Source organism: Typha angustifolia, chromosome 13 (assembly GCF_048772165.1).
Source record: "Typha angustifolia cultivar Huaian chromosome 13, ASM4877216v1, whole genome shotgun sequence".
NCBI lineage: Eukaryota > Viridiplantae > Streptophyta > Magnoliopsida > Poales > Typhaceae > Typha > Typha angustifolia.
Genome location: NC_133251.1, coordinates 3,402,678 through 3,417,823, shown reverse-complemented (window position 1 = coordinate 3,417,823; position 15,146 = coordinate 3,402,678). Strand labels below are relative to the sequence as shown.

General features: G+C 35.8%; 2 protein-coding genes across 4 annotated transcripts; both read right to left on the bottom strand.

Moving 5' to 3' along the window:
• Positions 1 to 444: 444 nt before the first annotated feature.
• LOC140772892 (T-complex protein 1 subunit theta-like) lies at positions 445 to 7,841 on the bottom strand. Its single transcript, XM_073115133.1, has 13 exons — positions 7,573 to 7,841; positions 6,291 to 6,553; positions 6,056 to 6,202; positions 5,801 to 5,962; positions 4,884 to 4,961; positions 4,577 to 4,710; positions 4,415 to 4,487; positions 4,257 to 4,334; positions 4,046 to 4,168; positions 3,811 to 3,905; positions 2,684 to 2,893; positions 815 to 872; positions 445 to 680 (listed from the first exon to the last, which is right to left on the bottom strand). Exons 1-13 carry the CDS (start codon positions 7,706 to 7,708, stop codon positions 615 to 617), a joined length of 1,623 nt encoding a protein of 540 aa, XP_072971234.1. The 5' UTR covers positions 7,709 to 7,841; the 3' UTR covers positions 445 to 614.
• A 666-nt stretch (positions 7,842 to 8,507) lies between these two features.
• On the bottom strand, positions 8,508 to 14,109 carry LOC140774954 (protein NAR1). 3 transcript variants are annotated; one of them, XM_073118152.1, is made up of 11 exons: positions 13,753 to 14,109; positions 13,489 to 13,571; positions 12,842 to 12,995; positions 12,178 to 12,364; positions 11,405 to 11,531; positions 10,435 to 10,612; positions 10,281 to 10,330; positions 9,799 to 9,970; positions 9,558 to 9,684; positions 9,344 to 9,435; positions 8,508 to 8,989 (listed from the first exon to the last, which is right to left on the bottom strand). In XM_073118152.1, exons 1-11 carry the CDS (start codon positions 13,867 to 13,869, stop codon positions 8,837 to 8,839), a joined length of 1,440 nt encoding a protein of 479 aa, XP_072974253.1. In that variant the 5' UTR covers positions 13,870 to 14,109; the 3' UTR covers positions 8,508 to 8,836. The 3 variants fall into 3 exon arrangements, with proteins under 3 accessions (XP_072974253.1, XP_072974254.1, XP_072974252.1); XM_073118153.1 differs by lacking the exon at positions 13,753 to 14,109 and adding an exon at positions 13,150 to 13,267 and having other exon boundaries at positions 13,489 to 13,559; XM_073118151.1 differs by having other exon boundaries at positions 9,558 to 9,970.
• Positions 14,110 to 15,146: the final 1,037 nt, after the last annotated feature.

The following is a 15,146-nucleotide window of genomic DNA, read 5'->3' as shown; positions in this document are numbered from 1 at the left end:
CTTATCTTTGGTACAGCAATCTACGATTGTATAAAGGTTTCAGCCAAAAGAATTATGCAAAATTTTGTTGCTCTTTAGGATAAAGAAAAAATGGGAAGTGCATACAAACGCAAACATACACATGATGACTATGGTTACTGGTTAGGATATATCCATAATCATAGATTTCTCCATGTATGTATGATAGGAATCCTCCAGAACTTGTTATGAAGGGCCCATATTGACATAAATGCAAGACAAACATTATAATCTGATTAACTGGCAAGAAACAAAATGCTATCACCACTTACACTTGATCTTCTGTTCAAGGACAAATTTTCTGATATGTAAAGTTAGACTTTCGCCATCAAATCAAAAGGCAAACTGCAAATCATACATTCAGGAAAAAAAAAAATGAAAGAATAAAAAGATCCTACATCAGGACTATCTAAAGATCAGATGCTAATGCCATACATATTGCGCAACTCATAAAATGCTCTTGCTCAAGCCACTACAAGATTCAAAGTTTTGTATGCCTTACACCTAGATATGGAAACAACCTAGCCACTACATTTTAGCATCGATTTTGGCTATTGTGTTGAATCTGAAAGCACCTTCACGCTCATAAACACAGACTAATCCTCATCTATGCCAGCTGGTTGATCTCTTCTTGGGCCGCCTGCTGGCTTTGCCATTATGATCTGCAAATGATGCAAATATTATAACCAAAATATTAAACTAAGAAGTGCACACATGAAACCCCCTGCAGGATCCTGAAGGCAGAAAACGTCATATTTCAGGCCATAAAAAGAACATAAGATAGAAATGTCATTGCCTGATCGACCCGAAGAACAGTACAAGCAGCATCAGCAGCATATTTTAGTGCAAAGGACCTGCTTGAGAGAACTGTTAAATTAGCCCATTCTTCATCATATCATGCATCAGCAATCTTTTGGGTTATGAATAGATACAGAAAGAGTCTTGCCTATTTGACATGATGTTGCAGAGTCAAAATTCTAAAACTACTACTATGTTAACTGACACAGGAAGCACTTAAAGGACTCATGGTAGTTACAAGGTTCAAACATCCTACAATATTTGTGACAAGTTCTTTCAGTCTCTACAAGATCAATGACGATCACTAGAACTGCAGATTTTAACAAACTTAGAAGAAAATACTGTTATGACAGTAAAGTTTACATCTTCACACCTCCAAGAAGTGCACTTTGCCACATACTGAAAATTAGAGAGCCAATATTTATGTATATCTTCATTTGCAGAAGATGCAACAGGTATTGCTGACAAGTAAAGCCACAATTAAATTTTCTGTCAATCTTACTGTAGCATAATAATTCAGAAGACATCAGTAATTACCAGCTGATGATTGTGACATGACAGATATTACTCGCATGATGCTAAGCCTCACCCAAGAAAACCTTATGGAGAGGAAAGAAATCCCAAACACATTGCAGACAATTTCCATAAAAAGAGCAAGGCATTAGATCTTATCATTCCATACATTGGGCCAAGGATTGCCATCCCACAAAAAAACCTTTTAATACATGTTTTTAGTTTGAATATATACATATATATTAAAGCTTTTTATTCTCAGATAGTGTTGTAAATGACCTATGTCATTAAAGGTATAACAATAGTCAAATAGAAATATGATTTAGTACATAATATAATTGGATATGTTTATTAGCTAAAAATTGTAATATTGGGATTTAAATCAAATCATATGGAGTTGATCTAACATGTTTCTATATCAATTTTGACTCAATTTGAATAATTTGACATATAAATTTCACAAATATATATTTTAATTTGGGGGAAATCAATTTTTTTTTCTTTGACTACTACGATATAAAGAGTACCTATCGTAGATCTAAAACAAATATGCTAGAACTACCCTTACAAATAATAAATCTAGCAAACCCAAATTAGTTTGTAAAGTTTAAAACAAAAAAAAATTAGGAGTGAAAGAAAAATTTATCTTTTGATGAGATTTGAAGAAGAAATCATAAGTTTCTCCTTAATCTCCTCTCTTTCTCCTCTCCCTCTCTCATTTCAACATTTTTTTCTTAGTAAAGTGGCTGCCAGAGGCTCAAGATCTCTTTGACTAACCCTTAATGAGTTAATAAGTTTTAGGCAACACGTGTCGGCACAAAGCCGTGTCAGTACGGCACACACCCTTGTCGATCAGACGGGTCGGCTCTGCCTAACACGGGGCTGTGCTAGTGGAACAACCCATTTCGAGTGTCAATTCTTCATCTATACAGTAGGTGTCGGTTGGCATGACCAACCTTGTATTAGGCCACAAGGTTCAACAGTAAGAAAATGAGAATTTGAATTTAGTTATAAAAAGAGTATCATGGGATTGACAAGTTCATTACACTTATCTCCCAATAATAATTCTACAAATGAAATATATCAGTGCTACCACTAAAACCATCTATTAAATCTGTTAAAAGTTAAAACTCAGAAGGATAGGAAGCAACCATTCTGCATCAACATTGAATACTGCTTGCACAACTTGAGAAATGCTATCCTAAACTACAAGGTATTGAATAGTGTAGATCTCTAGTACACAACATAATTATAGCATATTAAGAATGAAAACCAATATAGTAAACCTACTGTCAACGGCAATCCAAGAGAATAGTATATATTACAAGATCTTAAAAAGTAGAGAAAGGCTCACTTGGTGAGGTAGAGGTCCCAAATGTTCATGGATGAGATATCCTTGCAGACACCATCCTCCAAGTCAATACCAACTTTGGTATTTCCAGCAGCATGTTCAGCATACAAGGAAGATATTATCTCCATTGCATTTAGGCCAGCATTTTCAGATAATGTCTTAGGCACCATTTCAAAGCTTTCAGCAAATTTTGCAATTGCATGCTGATCCAATCTGGAAAAGTGAGCACTTAGATGTATGATAATATTTTAATAGGACTAGCTTTGTGATATTGAGCCTCAGAACCATTTCATCGCATTAATTGTTAACATCACAAAAAAGGCAGACATGAAAATTATGAGAGCCATCTGCAGACAGCATATATGCATCATCCAATGACCAGTGGGAGAAACTCACAAAGCCCAGCCACACAAATCCATCTGCCACTATACTACATATACATATGTGTTTAGATGGAGATGGGAAGCATGATGTCATATGAGGTTCATAAGGTCAATCCAGGAAATATCCTCTTGAGATCTGTGAAGAGCATTCATAGGGTTAAAATGATTAATTGCAATATAACTAGCCTAGATTTCTCATCAAGCAAATTGAGAACTACATACAAAATTATATACACAAACAACATTCAAAAAGAATGACTAGCTACTAAAACTTAAAAGCAATTCATCAACCTACAGGTTATGACGAGCAATGGAAGATGCAGAATGAAATAAACCAGTTGGAGGACAACAAAAGTAGCAAAGGAGATGAAAGGTTCAAATAGAATCAGCCTGGCATAAATGACAAGTATAAACTTACATATTTACCCACCTAAAATGTTATTACCTACTGAAGCAACTGGAACATAAGTATAACAAATTAAGACCAGCCAAGATAGCCAAAGAATTACAGAACAGGCAATTATACTAAAAGACGATACTCAGCTCAATGATGATATCATAGATAAGATAAAATTGCAGAAGACTTAGAGTACTTGACAAAGAAGTTCAGGAAGGAAAATGATTTGCATAATAAGACAGAAAGGATTTCCTAATACATAACACTAGCAAAGAAGACTTATTAATGCTTATATTCTTCATCAAATATTTCAGAACATATAATTAGATCAGAATCAGAAAAGTGAATACCCTGTTTCCTTCAAAGAGAATTCTCTCAACTTTCTAGCTAATTCAATCTCTGTCGCAGCAGCCCCAGGAATTATCCGACTATCCCTGCACATTGCCTGCCAGGGGCGATAACAATGTCACAGAAAGAAAGAGACTAAAACAACAAAGACAAACTTGCAATAGCTAGAAATTTTATCAACACAAACAATTCAATACTTATCATAACAAGCCATTAAACTTTACAAAAAAACCAGACCTTGTATGTATTAACACCATCGTCAACAGCCCTCTCAAGGTCATCTAATATACTGTCAGTACTACCTCGTAAGACTACTGTAGAAACCGAGTTTCCACCTTCTTCATTTTTCACAACAATGACCTATCAAACATAAGGAAAGATAGGATGTGATTAAAAAAGCAAGCTCTCTGGGTATATACATTTACACGATGCATGTAAGACAACATACCCGAATGCCACCTATTTCTTCCACTGAAATAGAGTCAGCATATCCCAGCTCATCGGGATTTGGTTGGGTAAGTTTAAGCTGTTTCATGTTTGCATTTGGATGAGATAGAAGCAACATGTACTGATGTACCAAAAGGAACTTTCAGTAAAAAAGCTTACAAGAGCTACAGCACCAGTTGTACGACAGAACCTTCTTAATTCAAACTTCGAACTGATTTTCAGAACCATGAGTCTACAGTACAAACACATCCAAGAAAAGTTTCATTAATCATACATAAATGCAATTCATGAAAATATGCCGAATAATGTAACTTCACTTACTTGTAACGCTCACAAAAATGCAAAGCCATGTCACCTACTGCAGCTCCGCTAACAACAACCTTGGCACCTGAGTCAGCAACAGCTTTAATAAGCTCCTCAACTTTAGCTTCCTCAGTCTTTGCATAATTCTCTAGCTGCAAAAAGCATATGACAAAAAAGTTTCTCATGAATTGGCATCAGACCACCCATTGCGCATCAGATCTTATTGTTTTATATTCCTGACTTCCTGTGTCCTTATAAATCACAACATATCTATTATTTTTCTTACAAGTTAAATTTATATCATAGAACTGGTTGGCATAAATACCTGCTCGGCACTTTGGATTAGAACAGTTCCCTTTGTTTCTGTTGCAGATGTATCAATACCTCCAACAAATACAGCAATCTAGAAAAGTGTGTCATCAGAATAAGAAATCAAACATTTGAAATTACACAAAATAATATGTTAACATAGAACATATAGATCACTATCAATATATCCCCTAAAGGATTTTAGCACAACTCTGCAATCAAAGTAAATTTCAGGAAAGGTTTTCATCAGCATAAGTAGTCAAAACAAACAATCATAACATCAGACTTGACAAAATAGATTATTCTTCAGCCTTATCAGTTATCACATACATGTGTAACTTTGAACTGGCAAGGCTCAGCTTAACAAACATTTATGCTTACAAGGGTGAACTGATACTAGCAAAGCATGAACCTTCGCACCAATTGTTCTTATGACAAAGTCATGAATTTTAACCAGAACTACGAGAAGAATCCTTAAATTTCGGTTATATAGACAAATTGAAGGTCTTGAAAATTGTCAATCCAGATAATCAAATGCCCATAATGCAATTGCTCTAGAAAGAAAAGCTAAAAGTAATGGGCCTCACTAAGAAGATTGAACAGACGGAGAGAAAAAAAATATAAATCTGCAGGGCTCAAAACTGGTAGAAAACCATTTACTCCTTAATTAATCTTGAACTTTCAATGTCAGGGCCAATAACCATGTCACAACCTAGGCCAAATGCATTGCTCACTTTACCTATATCAACATTCTCTCTGACATGCCTGAGCACATATGCGGAACCTATGTCTCATGTGAACAGAAGGTTGTTTTCAAAAGGGCTTTCTGCTTTCCTTAGAACAGTACCAAGAAGAGAAAACATGCAGTTGTGCCTTTTGTGCAATATTCAGCAATGTACAGAACTACATATTGATTAAAAAAAATGAAAATACCTTTGCCTTCTCCGTCCTTTTTATACTTCCAATAGCATCATTTTTCAAGACCATACCATGGACTACTGTAGAATTGTTCAAACCACCTCCAAGTAGCTTTGCAACTCGAACATTGTCCACATTAAAATTTGCTGGATTTTTTGGACAGACTTGAATACATGCCTGAGATGCAGCAATGGATCATGCACACAATCAAGTGAAACAACAATTATATCATTGAAATAATAAATTCGGTTTAGGGTCAAAGTAACTCACATCAGCAATAAGAGGGCACAAAATATCTTCTTGGCCATACTGCTTGCTAGCAACAGCAGATTTCATCCGGGAAACAACTTCTTCTTTGTTCCTCACATCCATGGTTTTAAATCCTTCCTCTACTAACTCCTCTAGATTTTCAACTGTCTGTTTATTCAAAATGACACATGCAGCATCAGACCCACAAAATATTTAATTCAGTAATGTCAAGCCAGCCAGTAATAGAATGAAGAACCTTATTGATGGCCTTTGTATAACCACTAATTATTTCACTTGGGTGGAGCCCCATTCTTATAAGCTCTTCTGCTTTTTCTAGTAGTTCTCCAGCAAAAGATATTGTGAGATTAGCCCCATCCCCTATCTCCTCCTGTTGAGCCTTGCCTGCTAGCACCAAAATCTTGGCAGCAGGGTGCTGGACCTCAAGCTCATTCACAATAGTTGCAGCATCATTTGTTACAAAAAGCTTATCCAAATGATTGATGACCATCTTGTTCATACCTAAATAATTTAAAAAGGACAGTAGATGAATGTAAATCCAATAAGAACCCAAAAATATGCAGAAAATGACCATAGAAGGCCATAAAAGTGTTGCATTTCCCATTTAAAGGATGAAATGGGATGTATAACAGAGAATTGCAAGCATCGTGGAATCTATCTGCTGTGCATTCACCTAAATGCAATGAAAATGTACAAAAAATCAGCAAACAGCCACCATTGCCAGGATTGCACCAAGATAATTTATTCGAATAAGGAGACAACATCAAGTCTGGAATTAAGGTCCATTTTATTCCTTGTCTAATCAATTCTAGGGATGAATATAAACTCTGAATCCAAAGCCTGTCATCTCTCTACCTCATCTAAGCTAAAATATCGTCTAGAGCACTGTCCAGATGGTTGCGCTCTTGGCTTGTTTGAGCCTTAAATGCAACCGAGAAGATGGTTTGCTCTACCACCAACTGTTCTTTATAGAATCCATTGCTGGTCTCTACTCACGATCTAGCCCCATTATTTTGGGGGAAAAAAGAATGATGATGAGATGGCATACAATACATGACAATCACATAATGCCATTATCAAAACCACTTACTTATCTAAAGCTGTCTTTTTCTTTGCAGAATACAAGGATCACGATATTAGGTCACCTCTCTCTTGTATATCTTACCAAATAGAGTAGCAGTCCCATTTTTCACCATTTTTATCCTCAGTATTAGACGTATGATTACCATGCGGCATCTCATTGTAGTAAATGCCGCAAGTTTCAAATTTTTTTCCACTTTCACTAGCCCTTTTCCTCGACGGTTAAAATAACAACAGACACTGCATGATCTGAACCCCATAGCACACAATAGCACCCCTAACCTCCAACAGCGGCAATTCCCGCAATCACTCAGAAATCTAGCCACGATCCAATTCATATACAATCAAGAAATTATACACTAAAAGGTAAAAGCACTAAAGGCCCTACAATCAAGGTGGCATCAAGATCCTTATAAAGACGCAACGGAAAGATGGCTGACCGTTGGGGCCAAGGGAGGTGCGGGTGATGACCGAGAGCTCCTTGCATGCTTCGATGTTCTTGAGCACGGCCTCGTCGAGCCCCGAGAGGTGTTTGTGCCCTTCCTTGAGCATCGACTGGATCCCGTACGGCTGCATTGGAAACACAAATCTTCGCTGCACTCCTCGCTTCCTTCCCGATCCAAGAGATGGGGAGCAAGCGAGTCCTGCTGCGATCGTCGGAGTAATACTACTACTACTACTACTACTACTACTACTACTACTACTACTACTACTACTACTACTACTACTATCACCACCACGGGAGAAGCGGAGAAATACAACGGACTTGAGAAAGCCCTAAAACTTTCAAACTGGCCGTTATGGGCACATTCGTCGGCCCAAAATTAGTCCATTATGAAGCCCAAGTCTGGACTATTAATTCACAACTTACTGGCGATGGTATATACTCTTTATGTAAAAATGATATACTCTTTATGCAGTTATAAACTAGTAATAGAGAAGATATATACTTACCATTCATCAACAGCGTTAGTAAAGACCTTATACTCTGCACGATCATTTGGAAGCATTCCTCATTCGAAGAATAATCGACCAAACATACCCGTTTCGTTTCAACCATAACATGCTTAGAAATTAGAATCTCTTGCCTTGGAGACCATGATAGACAAAGGCAGCTAAAATAACAAGCAAAAGTATTCTTCAATGCCAACGAGGGTACAAGGATCGTAGAAGGAAAGCAACACAAGTGAAGCTGAAATATACCCACAAAAACAGCTCCCGGATACAATCCAATAATCCTTGGTATCGTGTTCTGATTGACTATATAGATTGGTCAATCAACCAACCATTAGGCTAGATAATCTCTTTGAGATGATTAATGTTCATAAAGATCCACGTAAAACTCTATTGGACAATCATCAAAAGCAAAATAAAGGAACTCAAAGAGGATCCACCCTCTGTTATAATACGGCCAAAAGTTACCCTTTACAGAGATAAAGAATGGCTTATATTAACTCTACAAAAGCACAGACAAATATAGTTACATTTATCCAGCAGCACCGAGTGAAGTACATTACAACATCTGACTAAACAAAATTTATTCTTCCCTATTGCAAAGATAACATCCATAAAATGAAGTTAGCAAGACTGAACAATAAGCATGTCCTTCTGGTCAAGGACAAGTTTTGACAAACCAATTCACTGCAGACTACAGCCAACTGAAGCCACGGATGCTATCGATGCTATGGGAACAAGAAGCTTGCCTCACCAGTTGTGCAGCTGTGAAGCAATACTCTTCACCACAGGGTGGTATTCTGTGTGTAGATACCTTACTGCCTTCTCTGAACCAGGTTCTCCAAGCCACTCATCATACAATCCTTTCACAATAGGATTATCAAAAGGGTTGGCAATTAATACCTGTTAACAAAGAGAAAGATATTAACCATAAAATATCCAGGAGAAGCAACTCTTTCTCCAAGCTGACCACAGGAAACATCTCGGAAATTCAAAGTCCGCAAAAGTGATTTTGTGTTTATCGCCAAAGAGAGGGTACTCTGTGTCTCTCATACCCTCATGTTAATATTATATTGTCCATATATGACACGGAACCATAATATGATCAGAAATACAAAAAAAGGAAGCCAGAAGAAGTAATGGCATATCAAAGAAATTATGAGAAACATGGTGCAAAATAAAGCAACAAGGTCAAGGAAATGAGATTTTCCAAGTAAAGAGCAGTAAACACGCCTGGTTTCCCAGCCGAAGACTTACATCTTGCATATATACATTCTCCAGTGACTGGATAACATCTTTGGCAGACTGACCCATCTTTGGTTTTATCTGACCTCCGCCATTCAGGCAACCTAAATATGAGATATTATGAAGAATTGAAGATTTATACATGTTACATAACTTCTACAGTTCCGCTATAAGATATTGAGGTGTAAAAGAAAGTCTCAACTTCAACTCTTTCAAGTGAAGGTACCTGAAGGGCATGCCATAACTTCAAGAAAGTGATAGTCACATTTCCCTATCTTAATTTTCCTAACAACATTTTGCAGATTCCTGAATCCATAACAAAGTGCAAACTTCAATACTTGCTTGCCTTCCACCTGCATATAGGACAAATTGCTGTACTTAAATGATATTACTTTAATCGTTATTTTTGAGTAATTAGTGAAAGGGCAAAATGTCTTCAACAAGACAGAAGATGAAGATATGCACACCTCTAGTGTCACTTCACGAAAATCTGAATTCCGTATAATTTTGAAGTCAACCGGACCTTCAATATCTCTACCAAAGAGTGTTTTTGCAGCATGACGGAAAACTGTTTCCGCATAACCTCCAGAGCCGCCGGAAACCCCATAAAGATGCCCTTCTTCATTAACATTAGTTAACCTAGGTTAGAAAGACATCGGTTAATTTTCCTAAACCAAGATAAGTGATGTAAATATTACATCTCAATTCCCCTATGCAGCATTGTAAAATGACTTCAAATATGTTAAATGCAACCAGATGGAGTCATGCAAATTATCTCCACAAAAGGGGAAAAAAGAGACACTAATCCTATAATAACTACAAAAGGAGATCTCAGGGAAGTAGATTCATCACAAACTCAAAAAACCAATTTCTGGATAATATAAACATCAAACATACATGTATTAATGGGAAAAGATAAAAGTGCATGAAAAACACACAAGAGCCTTACAGTCTATCTAGTGGAGCTTCTTCCAAGGCCTTGAAATCAATAGACTTTGCCTGCAGCAGTGAAGAAGAATAGTTCCATTAGAAATGTTATTTAAGATTCTTATTTTCATAGTAAAAGATCAATCTAGAATAGAGTGATGAAAATCATGATTCACCTGTATCAAATCCAACACTTCACCAGACGTCAGCACTGAGTCTACCTCTGCAATCCTCATGCTTAAATTGTCATCGCCAATTTCTCCGTGATCCAAAGAGAAAACAAAATCATCCCTGACAGCTTCTAGCTTTTTATCATAACAAGGCATTATCGTCACATGATAAACATTGCCTGCCCTAAAATATAAGCAAACATGGTGTCAATTTGACATACTATTAAGCAAAACAAGAAAAGCACCAAATCTGTTAAATCATCATATAAAAATCTATATATAAGTTCTAGCATATTTGTGGCTAAATACTAAATTAGAGGTTTAATTGATTGTTTCAAGAAAGTTCCCCACAGGAGACGAAAGGGAGATCTAATCAAGGTTTGAAGTTTCACCCAAGGCAGAACAATAACAGCCAAAACTTAGTGAAAACTAAAGCCAAAGGTCATTGGTTAAGGCCGAAACTATAAAGATTTTTAGTTTTAACATTTATTTTGAACCACAGTAGATTAAAACCGTTGTATTTTGACTTGAAATATTAATATTTTTCTATGAGTAAAAAAATGGAACCAACCAAAAGCAAAACTTTGAACCATGTCATATAATATCCCACTTCAATCAAAGCGTCAAATAGGAAGATGAGTTATACTGCTTCACAAAAGAGAAGAAAAATCAGAACTTAATGAGACCGAGCAAGTTCACAATCTGATAACGTAAATGAGTGTAGTAATCATTGACAATTATGTATCTGATATCAAATAGATATTGGAATACCGAATACTTCACAAATAGCCTTTCTTTTCTGTGTTAATGCCTTATCTGTATCAAACCTAACACTTTTTTATTTCTAGAATTTTTCAAGTCATCGTAAGGCAAAACAAAATACTTAAATCTTCAATGAGATAAAAAGGTTCTCAAGATAAGACGCAAATATAGATGTTATCATCAAGTATATCTGCAGAAAAAGAATCCTACTTACATGAGACCCAGTTTTTGAATTATGTGATGCTTGACGGCAGATCCAATAGCTTGTTGGGGACTCTTCACAGAGGAAATATAGGGTAGGATATATGATCCAAGTGTCTTTTCAGCATAGCATATCCAACCTGGGTGAAATAAATATTCTTATCATAAGTTAATAAGGGCACAGGTTTAGCATTTTTAATTGCAAAGTTGAGAAGCAAAAAATACCTATAAACAAAAGGTTATATGCTTACTTATTATGTATCTATGTATTCCACTTAACTGAGTGTGGAGTGGAAATATACAAAAAACGAACAAAAGAAGAAAAAAACAATATTAAGGGTGTTAGCAGCCAACTACATGAACATCTTTTGAACTAATTATTGGCTATCAAGTTATTATTTCCAATCTCAGAGAGAGAGAGAGAGAGAGAGAGAGAGAGAGAGAGAGAGAGAGAGAGAGAGAGAGAGAGAGAGAGAGAGAGAGAGGGAGAGGTGTTAAGATTGCATCCTTTTGCAGTCTTTCCATTTCAAATTGGGATTCTACAGGCCAGTAAGTGGCAGTCCAGATCAGAAAATGAAGCTATAAACCATATTACTCTATTGGGCTGATATACGATTAACAAGGCAAACAATTACAGGTCCGAAAAAGTTGACTCGTGTACAACCATTCATTAGCCAACTACTGATAAGTTGAATGTTATATTAAAGAAGGATCAATGACCAATTGACCATGTGTCAAATTGCAGATTTCTTGACTACAAAAGCAGTACAAGGAAGAGCTATTTACCAGGACATGCAGATGAAAGCATGGGTAGGCTTGATCCACATTCTTTGCTTCCAGGAAGCTGATGTAGCTTGTACCGGGAAATAAATTCATTACATGATTCAATGAGGGAGAGATCTCTACTACAACTTGTGTCATAGACAGCCTTCACTCCCAAAGACTTGAAGAAAGTAGTCAGCTTCCTGAAAACCTGGGAAAAGACAAGGCATCAAATCATGGATTTTACAAAACCAAACAAGAAGTGTTTTGACATGTATCAGTCATTAATATTTACATGTATGACAAGAAGCACATGCCTGCACAAGACCAGTTCAAAATGAACAAATAAGAGTTATTTGCATGATGCAATAAAATAAATTCTTGTCGTGATTTCTAAGAGATGGACAAGGAGGTTATCCTTTGTATCCTAAATTCCTAACCAGCATTATGTTTAATAAATAATGAGATCCAACTTTTGTTGCTAATTTCACCAAATTTTTATATAGACCACCATATAATTAAATCCCTGCGAAAGAGTACTATATTTGGATGAGAAAGTTTGTGAAAAAAAATTCTAATATATATTCTAAATCTTAAATCAAGATGAATTCAGATAGATATAATACCAAACAACATAAAAACATTAACCATAAATAGCATATTATAAGTAATATATTAGAACATCTACCTGAGATGGAGAAAGACCAAAATGAGCAGCTAATGATGCTCTTGACTGGGGGGACACAGAAATAATAACAGCCTTCTCCGAATTGACATGAGAGAGAAACTCATCCAAACCTTGTTTCTCGAGCATAACTGTTTCTGCAGAAGTTATGCAACCACTGCAAAATCATAAATGTGTTATTTATTTTTATTTGGTCAGTATAGAAAATATATATGCACACTCACCCAAATGCATGTATTTAATTGAGCATTGCTTTGACTAAATGAGGTATAACCTACGAAAAACGCCCACAAAGCTTGTAAACAACCTACCTTTGTGATTGACAGAGGATATGATAATTGCCTGTTCTTGTTTCCATAACTAATTGTGCAACTGTTTGCTAATTGTCTTTCCAGTTTATAGAAGCAATGTGTACTGCAAAATATCTCACTGGAGATAACAAGTGCATCAAACTACTAACTTATTGGAAGCACCTGTAAAGAAAATTGCACACATAGAAATTGTGGTGTCTAATGAATCCCAGGATCATTCTTCATACATAAGACTCTTAAGCAATCCATGGACACTCACTACTATATAAGTTGCAATCACCCGACACGTACTTCGTAGCATGAATCGAAAAACATAAGATGGATAAGAAAGATTTCTACCTGCATGCCAGGCAGTCCTTCAGCGAAATCTTCACCGATTCCGCTTGTGATTGTTGGCTAGTGGGTTTTTCTTTTGCTTTGCTCTGCAAATAACATGAGGAGGTAAGAGAACCTAGAAGGGAAAAAGTTTCACCTCGGAATATCTCTAGATGATTAAAACAGAAAACAAGATAAAATCTTTGTTCCAGACCACTTTCAAAGAAGCACAATTTCTCAAAGGTTTAAGTCCGATTCCCAAAAGTCAAAGCTAGGTATGGTCTATACCTCAGCTTTCACGTGCTTGGATTTGGTGGCGTTGAGCGAGACGATGCAGTCCTGCGACGGTGCAATGAAGTCATTGAGATCGGCGAGGCGTAGCGCCGGTGAGAATTTCTCCGACATTTCGCCTCTACACGCGAACCGTCTCTTCCGAAATCCCAAAGGGATCAAGATAGCCTGATATCTAGTTTCCCCGCAAACTATGGCGGTCGACAAATAAGGGATTAGGATCAGACTTGAAGGGAGACGCCAAGAGAGAGAGAGAGGGAGAGGGAGAGAGAGAGAGAGAGAGGAAGAGGTGGAAGAGAAAGGCGGTTGGTTGCTTGCGGTCTTCCCTGAAGAGGTCAGGGTATGTGTATACGGTTAAACTGACCCAAATTGCGGCTTCGCCTCTCGCTTCATTGTATTATACTCGCAACAAATCAGGGAGCACGTGCGTTTGCACGTGAACCGAAAGCTGGATCTTTTTATTATTATTATTATTATTATTATTATTATTATTATTATTATTATTATTATTATTATTATCCTACTCATGGATATTTTGGTTGAGTTGTCGGTGATCCTTTGTTTTTCATTTTTTTTTATAATTATGCTGTAATTATACATTTTGCACATATAATGATATTGTTGGGGTTGTAATATTTAAGGTAATAAAAGATCGTATTCCAGAAAACGATACATATCAGTATAGACTTTTTCAATTATATAAAATTTAAATATTATTTAAAATATGGTAAAAATATTTAAAAATTAAAAAATGATTAAAAAAAGAAAATAAAGAGAGAAAAATTAAGGTGTAGTAAAAACTGAAAATAAGAATAGATTAGAGAGAGTGAAAGAAAAAAAAAATCAAACAAAAGAAAGAAAAATTATAATGCAGTAAAAGAAATAAAATAAAGAGCGGACGAAATGAAAGAATTAAGAGAAAAATAAAATAAATTAAATTAAATTAAAAAATATATACTAGAGTTAGATTTGTGTCGTCAGAGTTAACTGGATATAGATCTTTCTGTAAAAGGAACAAGAAAATAAAATGATAAAAGAAAAAGAGTTTTGATCAAACTTAAATCGATCGATCTTACAAACTATTACAATATCTCAAACGCTGCCACTGTTATTTGTCTTATCCTTATAGCCTATAAATTAAGTGTAAATAGTAATAAAAGTAAAACAAAAGATATTTTTTAACTTTTATTAATAATAGATTCGTAAAACTAATAATATTTAACATATAAGTCAGACAACTATTAAAAATGCCCGTTATTAACTCTAATGTTTTCATTGAGGGAATCAAACCCATAACTTGCCTCTGTCTCCGTTTATAATTAATTTAGTCTTAAAAGAAATGTCTTTTCCCCTTCTCTTTCATTCTTTTTTATTGAAAGTCTATAATGTTA